The sequence below is a fragment of the Mobula birostris genome, chromosome 2 (assembly GCF_030028105.1).
Source record: "Mobula birostris isolate sMobBir1 chromosome 2, sMobBir1.hap1, whole genome shotgun sequence".
Classification (NCBI taxonomy): domain Eukaryota; kingdom Metazoa; phylum Chordata; class Chondrichthyes; order Myliobatiformes; family Myliobatidae; genus Mobula; species Mobula birostris.
Window position 1 is genome coordinate 113,052,175 of NC_092371.1, and position 15,632 is coordinate 113,067,806.

The 15,632-nt window shown below is 39.8% G+C and overlaps 1 protein-coding gene across 1 annotated transcript in view; it reads right to left on the reverse strand.

Annotated features, from left to right (window-relative positions):
• Positions 1 to 9,856, reverse strand: part of slc22a16 (solute carrier family 22 member 16) — a 54,255-nt gene extending 44,399 nt beyond the window's left edge. Inside the window, exons 1-2 of the mRNA XM_072277612.1 lie at positions 9,784 to 9,856; positions 8,943 to 9,416 (exon numbers count right to left, since the gene is read on the reverse strand). Of these exons, the coding sequence (XP_072133713.1) occupies positions 8,943 to 9,416; positions 9,784 to 9,836 (527 nt within the window). The 5' untranslated portion in view covers positions 9,837 to 9,856. The remainder of the gene's footprint in view (positions 1 to 8,942; positions 9,417 to 9,783) is intronic.
• Between the last annotated feature and the right edge of the window lie 5,776 nt (positions 9,857 to 15,632).

Below are 15,632 nucleotides of genomic sequence, written 5' to 3' on the forward strand. Positions count from 1 at the left end.
TCATAACAGCTAGAGAACTTAAATTCAATTAATTAATTATTCCATAATAAAAACTGGCAACAGTGTTGGTAACAATGGAACTACCAAAATCCTATCTCAGTCGCAATACCGTCTGGAGAAGTCATCACGCTATCCTTGTACACTCTTGTGTATACGTGATCCACATACCCAAGGACCTAACAATCCCGTGAGCTGCATCAAAATACTATAACTCAACAGGGCAACTCCCAAAGCACTGCCACCTTCACTATGTAGGACTGAAGCACCACCTTTTCAAGAACAGTGAACGAGCGAAGAACGAACTAGATAAACAGACCTTAGGTGTTTTACATGGAACATAAAGCACGGAACATTCCAACACAGTACAGGCCTTTTGGCCACGATGTGCTGACATTTTAATGTATTCTATTTACCTACATATCTATTCCACTGTTTCCTGTTGACTGCTGTGAAGTCTGTAATACACCTCAGCAGAACGTCAACTTATTATTTGTTCCTTAGCTGTATCAGTGTGACCTCATCTGAGAAGCCACCTAGGACATCCTCCCTCAATGCAGAAATAATGCATTGATTTACTAAAGTCGCAATACCACTTCCTCTCTTACATTCCCCTCTGTCTCACCTGAAAATTCTGTATCCCAGGATACAGAATTGCTAGTCCTGTCTGTTTTTCAACCACTACCATCCATTTCACCCCACATCCCAAAGACATGTGAGATGGTAGGTAAAGTAGCTACTGTAAATTGCCGCTACTGTGTATGCGAGGGGGGAATTGATGAGAAAGCAGGAAGAACAGAAGTCATACTCATGCTCTGGCTGCTTACTTATTAGGATGGACTCAGTAGGAGAAAGGGCTTGTTTCCAATGTGTAACTCTATGATACAATATCCAACATCCCACCTGTCATTTAACAGTAGTTTAATACCCTATGGCGTGTGGCCAAGTGGTTAAGGCATTGGTCTAGTGATCTGAAGGTCACTAGTTCGAGCCTTGGCTGAGGCAGCCATATTGTGTCCTTGAGCAAGGCACTTAACCACACATTGCTCTGCGACGACACTGGTGACTGGTGCCAAGCTGTATGGGTCCTAATGCCCTTCCCTTGGACAATATCAGTGGCGTGGAGAGGGGAGACTTGTAGCATGGGCAACTGCCAGTCTTCCATCTCAGGCCTGCGCCCTGGAAACCTTCCAAGGCGAAAATCCATGGTCTCACGAGACTAACGGATGCCTATAAAATACCCTATCAGTAAAGGACAATATACCATCTCCCTTACTAAACACCTGCTATACCTGCATGTTAAGCTTTCAGTGTCTTGGGTATGATAGCACCAGGTCTATTTGAATTTCAACACCTCTCAGTTTCTCACCATTTAAAAAACACTCAGGTTTTAAGTGGATGACCTCACAATTTTGCACAAGGTGCCATATCTACCATATTCAGTCAGCGTACCTGTATCTCCCCGAAGCCACTACACGTCGCCATCACTATTCACGTGTTCATCAGCCAATTGGAAATGTTAGGTTGATCTGCTCAGTTAAACTGGTGATATATTATTTGAAACAACAGCAACAATCCCGGTGGTAACACACCAGATACAGCTGCCAAGTTGAGGAGAACCTGCTTATTCCTGTTCTCTGTATTCCAACTATTAAACAATTCTCAATCCACACTACTACATTAACTTGCATTCCATTCACCTAGTTTTGTTCAGCAGCCTCTTGTGTGGAGCCTATTTGAAACTCTCCTGAAATCCTATACCAATGGTTACCCTTGTCTGCCCTACTGGATGTATCTTCCAAAAACTTCAACAGATTTGTCAAACACAATTTCTCTTCAATTAATCTACATCTAGACTGCTCAATCACATTATCATTTCCTAAGCACATTCTTTATGATAGATTTCAGCATTTTCCCGAGCACTCATAGGTCAAGTAATTAGCTATTTTCTTTCTGCTCTTTTCCTAAAGAGTTGATAACATTTCCAACCCTCCAATCTGCAAGACCATCTATGAATCTATTGAACTGCAAAAGATGATACCAAAGCTACCTCTGGGAAAATGAATCTCAGTGTAACACCTGTGTAGTGTTTGTCTTATCTCGTGTGACTGGTCACAGCACTCTTTAAGAGAAAAATCAAATTACGTAGTATTACTCTAGGTGCCAGTAGGCCATCAGAAGCTCTGGATATTGTCGTCGTGGCTATCCCTCGAGGTTGAGGATGATGGTCTTCATTCTGTTGATCTACTTGTGGGCTCTCAAGTGGCTTATGAGTCCAATCTTGGCTTTGAAAGTTCTTCCGCATTCAGGACAGGTAGTTCCAGGTGGCAGATCGGACTTTGGTTGTTGCTGCCTCTCTTTTCGATTTCTTCTCTTTTCTTCTAATTCTGCACATCTATTGGCTTCGAAAGTTGCTGTTCCTTCTCGGATGATGGCTTGCCATAGTTTCCTGTCCTTGGCATTGGTTTCCCAATTGTTGATGTCGATGTTACATTTCTTCATGTTGGCTTTTAAGACGTCTTTGAATCTCTTCTGTTGTCCGCCTCTTTTATGTTTGCCTTCTTTAAGCTGGGAGTAGATTTGTTTCGGCAGACATTCGTCTTTCATCCGAACAACATGACCGCTCCATTTTAGTTGGTTCTTGATGACAAAGGCTTCAATGCTTGTTGTTTTTGCTTCATTTAGCACACTGATATTGGTTCTTCTATCTTCCCAGCTGATATTTAAGATGTTTCAAAGACATCGTTGATGGAACTTTTCAAGTGCTTTCAGATGTCGCCGGTATGTTGTCCAGGTTTCTGATGCATACAGCAGCATTGGGATTACCACTACTTTGTACACTAACATTTTGGTGTCTGTTTGGATGTCACGATCATGAAAGACTCTTGTTCGGAGATGTCCAAATGCTGTTCGAGCGCACTTAAGACAATGTTGGATCTCGTCATTAAGGCCGACATTGGAGGAGAGGTGACTTCCAAGATACGGAAAATGGTCCACGTTTTCCAGGGTTGTTTCGCCAAGTTGAAATGACGGTTCTATCCGATTTGTCTCAACTGGTGATGGTTGATAGATGATCTGAGTCTTCTTGGAATTGATGGTAAGTCCAAGTTTCATGTATGCACGGTTGAAGGCAGTCAGAATCTGTTGTAGGTGGTTTTCTGAAAGAGCTGCAACACTGTTGTCATCTGCGTATTGGAACTCGTGGATGTCTTCGTTTTCCTGGAATTTCCCTGCTAGCAACAGCAGGAAAGATCCTCACCTGCATCATGAACAACTGGCTCAAGCCTTTAGCTGAGAAGATCCTTCCGGAGACACAAGCCAGTTTTAGACCATCACGTGGAGCAATCAACATGATCTTCACAATGCGACAACTACAAGAAAAATTTCATGAACAACTTCAACCTTTGTACATGGCATTCATTGACCTCACCAAAGCCTTTGACTTGGTATCAAGAGAACTCCTATCCACCCATGGAATGCCCTGAAAAGTACATTTGAATCCGGAGACTTCTCCACGATGGCATGCTTACCACAGTCATGGTCAGCAACAGTAACTGTGAGTCTTTTCAAGTTAGATCAGGAGTAAAACAGGGATGCGTGATTGCCCCAACTTTGTTCACCATCTTCATTGCGACAATCATCCACATTATCAAGGACGACCTACCCCCAGGAATCAAAATTGTCTACAGAACAGATGGCAGACTTTTCAGTCTTGCCCGTCTCAAATTTGGATATTGTAAGGAGGCAGTGAATATTAAACACACACTTTTGGAGGCAAGTTTTGTTTATTAGAAGAAAACAAGATATACAAAGTATTTCCATGTGTAAGAGCAATTCAAAATTCCAACTTTCTGTTAGGTTCCAAATCTCAGATATCAACAGAAACCAAATTCTTGTTTAGTTAGAATCAGTGATATTCAATAGAATAACCTTTGTTGCTCCAATTTATCTAACTAATTAGATCTAGTGTTATTCCCTATTTAAAAATTTACAGACTAACCTTTCCTTTTTTTAATCCCTAGTTAGTTAGAAAACTTACTTAATTCCTATTCTTAAATATCATGGTTAACTTCAGTTTCAGTCAGTATGTCTACAAACTGAAATTCAAATTCAAAAATTATATAGCTATACAGTTTAACTCCTTTCACGACAATTTTCCAACATCTCAACTTTTAAACAAAGTAATTTTCATTCAGTACCTTATCAAAATCTTTGCAAAAATAATTGCAGAAAATCAAATTCAGATCCTTCAAATGAAAATCTTATACATTCAACCATATTAAATCCTCTATGTCATGAAAGATATCATTCCTGTGCTGATTCTTCATCTTGGGCGGCTCGCCATCTTGATTCATGTTTCATTGGATGAAATAGTTGATCATCCACAGAAAATCCATTCGCAACACTTACACAAAAAAAACTGACCAAATCCTTTTGTATGAATTAACAGAACTAATTCCCCGTTGCACGGTAGAGATCTTGGACACTCGCCTCTGCCGATATTGTCTCGTTGTAGCTGCTACTTGTTACAGTCAGTCAGTCAGTGGGTGCCATCCTGAATCTGGGGTTGGCGGCTATGCACCTTCATCTTCTTTGATCTTCCAACAGCACCGAGTACAGCCTCTCCTCCAGTTTGTTCTCGCTGGCCGCTCTGGCACCGCCCGCCACCGCCCCACCGAACTCGAGCCTGAGGCTGTATCAGCCTCCAGCCGCAGCTGCTTCTTCGAGCTCGGCCCTTCCTTAGGCGGAGGCCTTGAGCAGGTCCAGGCACACAGTGCAGCGCCCAAGTTCATCATGTCTCTTCTAACTAAGTGCATAGCATATGATTCGTAGATACCTGGTGAGGCTTTAATCTCTTCCACGGAAGATGGCCGTTGGCTCACAAGGAGCTCATCCGCCCTTTGTCAGGTCTTGTTGTTTTAGTCCTGCTGGGTGTCCTCACACCCAGCCATAGGTTAAATAGATCTTTTATCACTAACATCTCTCCTCCAGGGGTTTCACCCTGAGGTTTTCAAGTAAGTAGGGTAGAGGTACTCACTACTAGTTCCACTTTTAGAATCAGAATCAAGTTTATTATCACCGGCATGTAACGTGAAATTTGTTAACTTAGCAGCAGCAGTTCAATGCAATACTTAATCTAGCAGAAAAAAAAATAATAATAAACAAGTAAATCAATTACGTATATTGAATATATTATTAAAAACGTGCAAAAACAAATACTGTATATTAAAACAAATGTGATCTAGTGTCCAAAGATTCAATGTCCATTTAGGAATTGATGGCAGAGGGGAAGAAGCTGTTCCTGAATCGCTGAGTGTGTGCCTTCAAGCTTCTGTACCTCCTGCCCGATGGTAACAGTGAGAAAAGGGTATGCCCTGGATGCTGGAGGTCCTTAACAAATGGACGCTGTCTTTCTGAGACACCGCTCCCTAAAGATGTCCTGGGTACTTTGTAGGCTAGTGCCCAAGATGGAGCTGACTACATTTACAACCTTCTGCAGCTTCCTTCAGTCCTGTGCAGTATCCCCTCCATACCAGACAGTGATGCAGCCTGTCAGAATGCTCTCCACATTATAGAAGTTTTTGAGTGTATTTGTTGACTCCTAATGAAGAATAGCCACTGTCTTGCCTTCGTTATAACTACATCGATATGTTGGGACCAGGTTAGATTCTCAGCGATCTTGACACCCAGGAACTTGAAGCTGCTCACTTTCTCCACTTCTGATCCCTCTATGAGGATTGGTATGTGTTCCTTTGTCTTACCCTTTCTGAAGTCCACAATCTGCTCTTTCGTCTTACTGTCACTGAGTGCCAGGTTGTTGCGGCATATCTCACTCCTGTATGCCCTCCCATCACCACCTGAGATTCTACCAACAACGGTTGTATTGTCAGCAAATTTAAAGATGGTATTTCAGCTATACCTAGCCACACAGTCATGTGTATACAGAGAGTAGAGCAGTGGGCTAAGCATACACCCCTGAGGTGCGCCAGTGATTGTCAGCGAGGAGGATATGTTATCACCAATCCACAGACTGTAGTCTTCCGGTTAGGAAGTTGAAAATCCAATTGCAGAGGGAGGTACATCAGGGTTGTATATGGTGACATATATTTACTTTGATAATACATTTACTTTGAACTTTGAAAACTCTGGATGAAATTTTTAATAATAAATTATTTCCTTCCTAAGATTTTAATCTATCATATTTCCTCAAATTAAGTCATTTTATTACAAACAAGTGAAAGTCCGCAGACAATGGAAATCCAAAGCAACACACACAAAATGCTGGAGGAAGTCAGCAGGTCAGGCAGCATCAATGGAAAGCAGTAAACAGTCGACGTTTCAGATCGCAACCTTTCTCAGTCCTGAAGAAGGGTCTCAGCCTGAAACTCTGATTGTACTCTTTTTCATAGATACTATCTGACCTGTTGAGTTCCTCCAGAATCTTGTGTGTTGCTAAGTCATTTTGTTAGTCAGTGTGGTATTGAAGTAGTTGTCTCAGCCAGTCACGACCCATAATGCTACCCCTCCTGTTTTTGGCCCGACACAAGCCCAACATGGCTTGTTGGTTGCCGTATATTTGCTATTCTGAAAGTCATTCCCACAGGGCATATCTTTTATCCAATATAATTTCTTAGTTCGATATTTGCAGGCTTCAGTTCAATATCTTTGAAGTACCCCTCAGACTTATTTTGTGCAAAGACTGAAATAGGTGAGCCAGTGTCCAATTCCATTTTAATTAATTTGCCATTCAATTCTGGTGTGAGCCATATTGCTTGTCTCGTTAGTTATCACATTGTAAATCTCAAGGCTACCAGTCCTATGTCACCTCAGCATTATCAGATTTTTCATCAACAGCATGCAGATTAGTACTCTTCTTAAAACTGCAACTTGACTTTTTATCTTCTTTGTGCAACCCATTTATTTTTGTCTGCTCCACGTGTTATTTGTATGTGTCCTACTTTGTTGCATTTTCTGCAAGTTTCACATTTAAACCTGTATTGGTCTGGTGTATTTAACTCCTTGCCACAACAGTAACACAATTTGTTTAGCCAGGCGGGTTCTGTTTACATGTTGCAATTATATTCACGCTCATATTCATTCCTGACTGCAACTTAATTGTATCACTGGCTGCAGTTTCCATTACTACAGCTATTTCAACTGCTCTCTTAAATGTAAGTTGGGTATCAGATGAGAACCAGTTTTGGATGTTTTCTAGTAAGATTCCACAAACTAAGCAATCTCTCCGTGCATAATTAAGCCCCTAATTGAACTGATAATGCTAAGACAACTTCTTCAATTTACCTACACACGCTGAAATGGACTCCCCTTCCTTTTGATTCTGCTGATGAAACCTAAAGCGTTCTGCAATCAACTATAGTTTCAGTTCTAAATGTTCTTGCATCATTTTCACGATATCAGCAAAGCTTATTTCAGCTGATTTGATTGAAACACTCAAACTTCTAAGGAAACTGTATGTTCTTCCACCCAATACACTCAGCAAAACTGATACTCAGTCTCATTGGCTGTTCCCTCAGTATACTCAAGTTATCTCTTGTATAACTGAAAGCATCAATATTTTCAATGTAGCCAGCCATTTTTCTTTTATTTAATTAAATTTGATTAAAATCACCAAGTACTCACTGTTTATGAACCCATGAACTTGCCCGTTTTCTGCATTTTTTAAAACTGTTTCTCTTAACCTCTTCCAAAGAGACACTTGCTGTACTTTTTTTTCCTCAATCGTTTCTTGCAGCACTTTTTAAAAACTTGAACGTCTCCCTGCGCTTCAACAGGCAGGTAACTGTCTCGGGTTCATTTAAAACTTGCTGCAATTGTTGTGTTTGGTAACTCCAAAGCATAAAATGTAATTGAAAGAAAACATGGAGCCGGGATAATTCGTGTATGTTAGTTTCGTTTTTACTTTAAGCGAGGTGTGTATGTATAATGTAGTGGCATGATGATGTATGCTACTCACGTACTTTTGCATATAACCCATAATGCATTGTTTAAATGAACAAGAATGCTTAATGAAATAATATATATTTACGATATTACTCAAATATTACTGAAATATTAAATACACATTGATGTTGTTGGCAGAATTTAGATGACAATCAGGAGGTGTACAGCAGTGAAAAGGATCAGCTGGTTGAGTGGTGTCACAACAAAAATCTTGCATGCAATATCAGCAAGAGAAAGAAATCATCTTTGGGCTTAGTAAGAAGGGAGAACACACAACAGCTCTCATTGAGGGGTCAACAGTGGAAATGGGGAGCAGCTTCAAGTTTCATCAACGTCCCAGAGGATCTATCCTGGGCCCAACATATTGATGCAAGCATGAAAAAGGCATGCCAGCGGCTATACTTCATGAGGAGTTTGAGGAGATTTGGTACATCACCAAATACTCCAGCACATTTCTACAGATGTACTAAGGAGAGCATTCTGACTGGCTGCATCATCGCCTGTTTTGGAGGCTCCAGTGTGCAGGATCACAAGAGGCTGCAAAGGATTGCAACTCATCATGGGTGCAACCCTCCCCACTACTGAGGACATTTTTAAGAAGCAGTGCTTCAAGAAGGTGGCATCCATCAATAAGGACTCTCACCGACTATGACATGCCCCCTTCTCATTACTACCATTAGAGAGAAGGTACAGGAGCCTGAAGATGCACACTCAACTTCTTAGGAACAGCTTCTTCCCTTTCACCATAAGATTTCTGAATGGACCATGAACTCTTGAACACTATCTCACTATTTATATATTTTTATTGTCACTTACAGTAATTTTTAAAGTTTTGGCTGTACTGCTGCCACAAAACAACAAATTTCACGACATATACCAGTGATAATAAACCTGATTCTAATCCCAAGGGAAACACAGAACATACATTGCGATTGAAAACTTTAAAAAAAATCACAAAAGTTAACCAGAACAGAAAGGCTTACCTGTCTGCAATGTCACCAAATGCAACAGCACCAAGAAGGACTCCAAGCATAAAGATGGGCTGGGTAAGTTTTGCTAACCATGCTCTGTCACAGACCAGGTTCCAATCAGTCACAATGCTGTTTTCAATGTGACTCTGATCATAAATGAAACCATCAGAGCACGAGTATCGTGACTTGTTGCCCTTAAAGTAATTCTCCAGCTCGATGCCCCCATTTATTTTGAAGCGACTACATTGCTGTGCCTCCCAGATCTCTCCATTTTCCATTTTTGCAATAACACTGTGTGATTCTGGAATCCACAAGTTCCACAGATCTCGTGGATCAGCTGTAGTATTTGAAACGAGGATTGTGGTCATATTTCCAGGAAACTTGCACAAAAACTGTGGTGTTACAGCAAGGAACACTGAGGCCAAATAGTGGATCCCACATGCTATAGTTTGGAAATTGACTAGGAAATAGACAGACGCTTGGAATCTGTAAAACACAAAGATACTTGACTTACAATACTTCAGCAGTGCATCAAGGCCTTCTGCATTTTTAAATTACCAACTGTCCAATGAGATTATAAACTCAAAGAAGTTTAGCCAATTGATTTTAATATATGTTCCAAACAAATTTTGTTATCTTAACATTTACAATTCAAATACAATTATCAAAAGATTCCTGATAAAATTGAGCTTTTTTTGATATGCAATTAAGATCAGATTGCTTTTTTCTTTAAATGCTATAGCACTTGCAACTTAAGTAGTTACCAAACATAGAAACAGTGCAATAATTGGTTTAATAATTTCAATGAAATCAAAACTAATAAAGCTAAGTGAAAAAACTGTACTATACTCACCTTCCAAAGTGGCCAAGTTTGTCAAAGAGCTTTTCCAGGGTCTGCGGAGCCATGGATATTAATGGTACTTGCTGCCCTGCCTTTCCAGAAAGAGTGAGAATTTAAAAGGACGAAAGGTAATGAGAGACTTGGCATGAGGACAGTGTAAGAAGATAAATAAGGAATGGAGCAACTTGGACTCCTCCCACAATCCACTGCTGAAAAATACACAACGCTCATACAAGAGCAATAAACCTGTTGTTTTCTTCAACATTCACATTTTAAAGCATAAAATTGAAAATATATTAAATGTTACCATCAACATACAGACCATAAATTTCTGTGCTTAAATATCTATCCATTCACCAGCAACACCCCTCCCTTCCCGTCACCCACCACCCCTCAATACAATCCCATCACCACCCACCCCCGCCAGTAACCTTGCTCATTCTCACCCTGATTCAAAACTGATAGAACACTTAATCCAAAACCTACTGAAGTGTAAAATAATGTCACATCAAACACATCATTTCTGTTGCTTCCCCCATCAGATTTACTTACCCTACATTTTATCATCGGTACTTGAGGGTCCCGTCACATTTGAACTTATCAACCTGATCTGAAAGCTGCATGACACAGTCATTGGAAAAAGTGTTACTTTACTTTTCATTCTTTTAGCACAGTACTGTAGGGGTACGAAAGTTCTCTTCCAACAGCAGCTTCTTGTTACACTTAAAGCTGTTTTTATTCAATTATGTTTGTTATTCTGCAGAGGCTGCTGTATGGTAACTTGTGTCCCCCGACATTAACCAACGATTACATTTTTTAAAGAACATTTTATTCTTCATTTTGAACTCTTAACTAATTTGGCTTGACTTGCACATGACGCATCGGTCTCTGTACATATTTGCATTGGCAGTCTAAAAGGGCTCCACGTGACCTGTACTTTTTTACCCTAGTGGTAGTGATTTGCTTCATACTAGCGACCACGTATACTTGTGCAATTTTCTATCTTGTGATACGTGATAAAATAAACAAATAATACAGCTTCCCTCTTCTGAATTTTTTTTAATGGTTGAAACACAAACAGTTTAGAAAATATGCAGTCTGCATGCCTTCCATTATACTGTGAATGGATCCCTTATTCATACTTTGCAGTACTTTTGTTCTATTGACTTCCCTATCAAATAAAATTTAACCACTGATAATAAACTGCAGGTTGCTAGGATTCTCATTTACTACGTCTCCAAAATGCACTCTCATGGGCAAATACATCGTCAAGAGGTTTCCGAAGTCAATGATCTGCCTGGGTATAGATATCACATTCTAGAGTTATTTAAGGAGTCAAACATACTACAAATCAACACTTAACCCTCCGCTAAACCACACTCGATCCGCAAGAGCTATTCAGTCATGGATCCATTACACAAGGCGGTGGAACAGTAACTTGCCCAACACTGACACCCAACATGAGTAAACTGTTAATAAGAATGAAGTTGTATTTTTCTTAAAGGGTAAAATACTACAATTTGCAACATAGTTCACTAGGACCTCCTTGCTTCTGTGTGTGTACAGACTGACACTGCACAGTTTCAGCTTATTACTCAGTTAAATGCAACTCATGTAGGATATAAAAGTTATAACATGGTTATTCTTAGCTGCATTATTTAACCCATTGGATTGCATTTTAACATGGCCCATATAATACACAAAGTTGTAGAAAGTTTTGATGTATTCTAAACATTACAATGTGTTAAATTCAATCACTATTTTCTGTAAAATATTATAGTGATATAAACTGTTTACACCTATAAAATCATTGATTGAGCTGTGGTTTCTGAATCCTGCCTTCTAAACACTAAAGTTTTATGAAGAACTGTATATCCAGATGTGACAGCAAATATCATTAAGAACTGCAGGCAAGTGTCAAGGTGCAGGATATAAATAAGATATTAAAAAGAGAAAAATGGGGTAAAAAATTAAGAACTAATAATAGCAGAGAGATATACAATGACGTACATGATGGGTATATCTTTGGAAACGAGATACACTAAATGCAGCTTCAGTATTCAACGTTCACATTTGCTTTGCTCTTCTGCACCAAGCATTCTCTAAATGGTTTCAAAAATCTTCGAGGATGCAAGATAGCAACTGATGATTGCAAAACTGGGATAGAATATTCTCTAAGATAATGTCATGTTGGTAATTTGCTGCTTGTAACAGGTTCAATCATTTGATTGATACACTGTATTTCAAGCAAAAGGTCTCTTGTTTGAAACAAATAATTTGGCCTCTTGCTGCCCGTCAGATAAAAGTTTTAGTTTTCATGCGCTCACAACTTTTATTCCTTCTTGTATCTGATCTATTTTAAGAATATTGTAAGTACTAACATATTTAATTGTTTGCCACTTCAGGATTTTCCATTGTTTTGATGGTTCTCCTTTTAAATAATCTGACATATTATTTCAGATTTTAAAGAGGTATTTTTTCTGGAACCAAAAAAAATGTTCCCTGTTTTGAGCAACAGTGACAAAAACCTCTGCCATTTTGTACCGCACTGTGTTCTGATGATTGGAGACTTGTGCCTATTTACTGGTATGTATTGTAGTAGATTGGCATCATTCTAAGGTTATTACATACATGACTTATTGCATTTTCTGCCAATGTATAATTAAATCATTCACTTAGAAAGATATTGCAATAATTAATTTTAAGAAACAAGAAATGAATTAGATTACCTGTGACTTACAGTCTGCTAATGCCATCATTAGAACACTGCAGAAAACGGTAGAGAAGCAATGGAAAGGCCACATTTCACTGAGGCAGAAGGAGAGATGTCTACAAATGAGGCCATAGCTAGAAAATATCTGTAGTTGCCACATCTATGCACTGAAACATGCAGGCAAGCATGGGAAGAAATAGTGAGTGGTTGAATACTATCCCTAGAAATAAACAAAGCACGGTGATGTTTCCAAAATGACTACAGAAAGGAGGAAACTGCTAGGCCGCATGAACAATTCAGGCAGGTCCCAGCACCTGAAGGGAGCTCAAGAGCAATAAGCATCAGAAATGTTCTCCCTGAAATCTTAGGACTTGTACCAACAACTAGCTCATTGGTTCAGATATCATTATGATAAACAGCATCACATTTCAACTCTATGATGAAACAGAATCATAAAAATATAAAGACAAGATGATGAATTGGCAACATGTGAACAAATACAGAAGATTCAGATCACAACTTGCCTGCGTTCAGTTCCACCGCTTTATTCCTAATAGAAACCAATACCACAACTCCTTACCCTTCAGCACCCGCCAGACCTCAGCAGAGGGAGGTTGGAAATCAGGGCAGCAACATTATCAACATCTGCACAACATAAGCACCCACACCTCACTACAGTTACTTAACTGCACCAGGAGGAAAAATATGAAAAGCATTCTACTGGTTCACAATTGACAACATTGAGCTTCCATACAGCAGAAGTCACAGTATAGTCAGGTGTGATTATCTACTTGATAAAACTGCTTGGCAGCTTAAGATGTTAGAGGTAGGCAAAACAGACCTACAAACATGCAGTGGAGCAAACCATGCAGGAACTGCACACTGACATGCATAGTGCACTGGCCTTTGCTTTACTGGAACGGTTCACCATGGAGCTAATATATGTAATCATGTTAACAGTTTGCAATCTAAGCTCACTGAGGGTTTTGACAGCCTTAGTGAGGGATTGCAGACCACACCGACACATGCTTCTATGACATCAGAGCTACAATGCAAATTGCTTTAATTGTGGCTGTTGTCGACATCAGGGAACTAATCCAACAAAATTTCTGTACAGAGACAGTAAAGTGTGCAGGAATGCTTGAATTTTGCTTTCCTGGTGGAGTCCTTCAGAAATTAGATATTATCCACATCCACTGTCAACCATTATCAAGTCAATTAGGTAGAATCCTTCCAAAATCAGCACAGGACCATTTTAGCATCTAAGAAAGGGTTTCCCAAACTTTTTTATGCCATGGACCAATACCATCAAGCAAGAGGCCCATGGACCCCCAGTTGGGAACCCTTGATCTAAGATGGGGACTCCCTGGTTCCATGCTGCAGGTGTGACTGCATTGAGTGACCTCGGTGTGGTAATTCAAGCAGAAGCCATCAGAAATCCTCGATAAATGGTATAGATACTGAATAAGTAATTGTGTTAGTACTACTCAGCTGCATTCTAGCTTCCATCAATCCTACAAGTATCTTACCAAACTGATCTGGATGGCAGTCCTTCCTCTACAGGCAGTGTCACTAATGGGGATGCAGCAAGATCACAGCCATCAATTCATGTAATTGCTAGGGAGCAGTTCTAAGACATATGAAGTGCCACAATTAGAAACTGCAGACACATTATTTTTTTTAAACAATTTAAAATGTTTACTAGTTTATGACTTTTTATTATTCATTCAAAAACTGAATTTTTCTATTAATCGGTTACATCTTAGTTTCTAGAAGGTTGACTTTGGTATCTTTTAAGGCTAATTAGTATGGAAATGAGTTAAATGAAGCAGAACATAGTTTAACCAAAAATTAGTTTTATTACATCTCGATAATTCATTATCAATATTTTTCGGGTGAGAAAGGGAGCAACATCTTTAAGTGAACAATGAATTATTAAAGTTTGAACTAACATCTCACCATGGTGTTTCCCTGTCTCTGGATGTGCGAAGTCCTCTTCGTCCACTGTCAGAACACAGCCGTTCTTCACATATGTCGAGATTAATGCTCTGCTGGATTGCAATGTTAGGCAGAATCCACAAGGCATACTTTTTGCGGTGAATAACATACAGCAATTCCAGGATAAAAAAACAAAACGTATTCCTTTAAAAGCTTACTCTTCAAAAGTGTGCCTAGTTATTTTTGTTTTCAGACTAGACCTACAGCAATCCTAAGGTCTTATAGGATAAGTCGTTCCTTTCTAGATGGTAACTTGACACTCCACAAGTCAGGTAGTAGTTTTTCCACTCAAATTAACTATTTGCAATACTTCCTAAGATGAGGTCAGTGATAAAACAGAGCATGTTCGGTAAAGAAAATATCTATTGACAAATGCCACTAGATTCGTCTGGCTGCATCCAGAACTTGAGCACAACCAAATTTCTGACAGTCCTCTGGTAGATCAACAACTATATTTCAAGTACTTTCTCTGTAGCTAATTGTTTCTATTGTAGCCTTTTCATTGGCTATATAGAACAGTCTATAAAAGTTGCTGGTGAATGCAGCAGGCCAGGCAGCATCACTAGGAAGAGGTACAGTCGACATTTCGGGCCGAGACCCTTCGTGCATCTTGACGAAGAGTCTCGGCCCAAAATGTCCACTGTACCTCTTCCTAGTGATGCTGCCTGACCTGCTGCGTTCACCAGCAACTTTTATGTGTGTTGCTTGAAATTCCAGCATCTGCAGATTTCCTCATGTTTGCATAGAACAGTCTATGTTCCTTTTCATTGGCTACGTAAGAGTCCATGCTCCAAGCTTTCCTGCACTACGTTGACGACTGTATTGGTGCTGCTTCGTACACCCATGCAAAGCTCATCAATTTTGCCTCCAACTTTCACCCTGCCCTTAAATTCACTTGATTTATTCTGACACCTCCCTCACCCTTCTCGATCTCGCTGTCTCCATCTCTGGAGACAAAATGTCCACCGACATCTTTTTTAAACCTACCAAATCCCATGGCTCTCTTGACATACCTCTTCCCATGCTGTCTCCTGTAAAAATGTTATTTCCTTTTCTCAGTTCCTTTATCTCTACCGCATATATTCCTAACAGGAGGCTCTCCTTTCCAGGACATCTTTCTTCAAGGAATGGGATTTCCCTTCCTCCACCA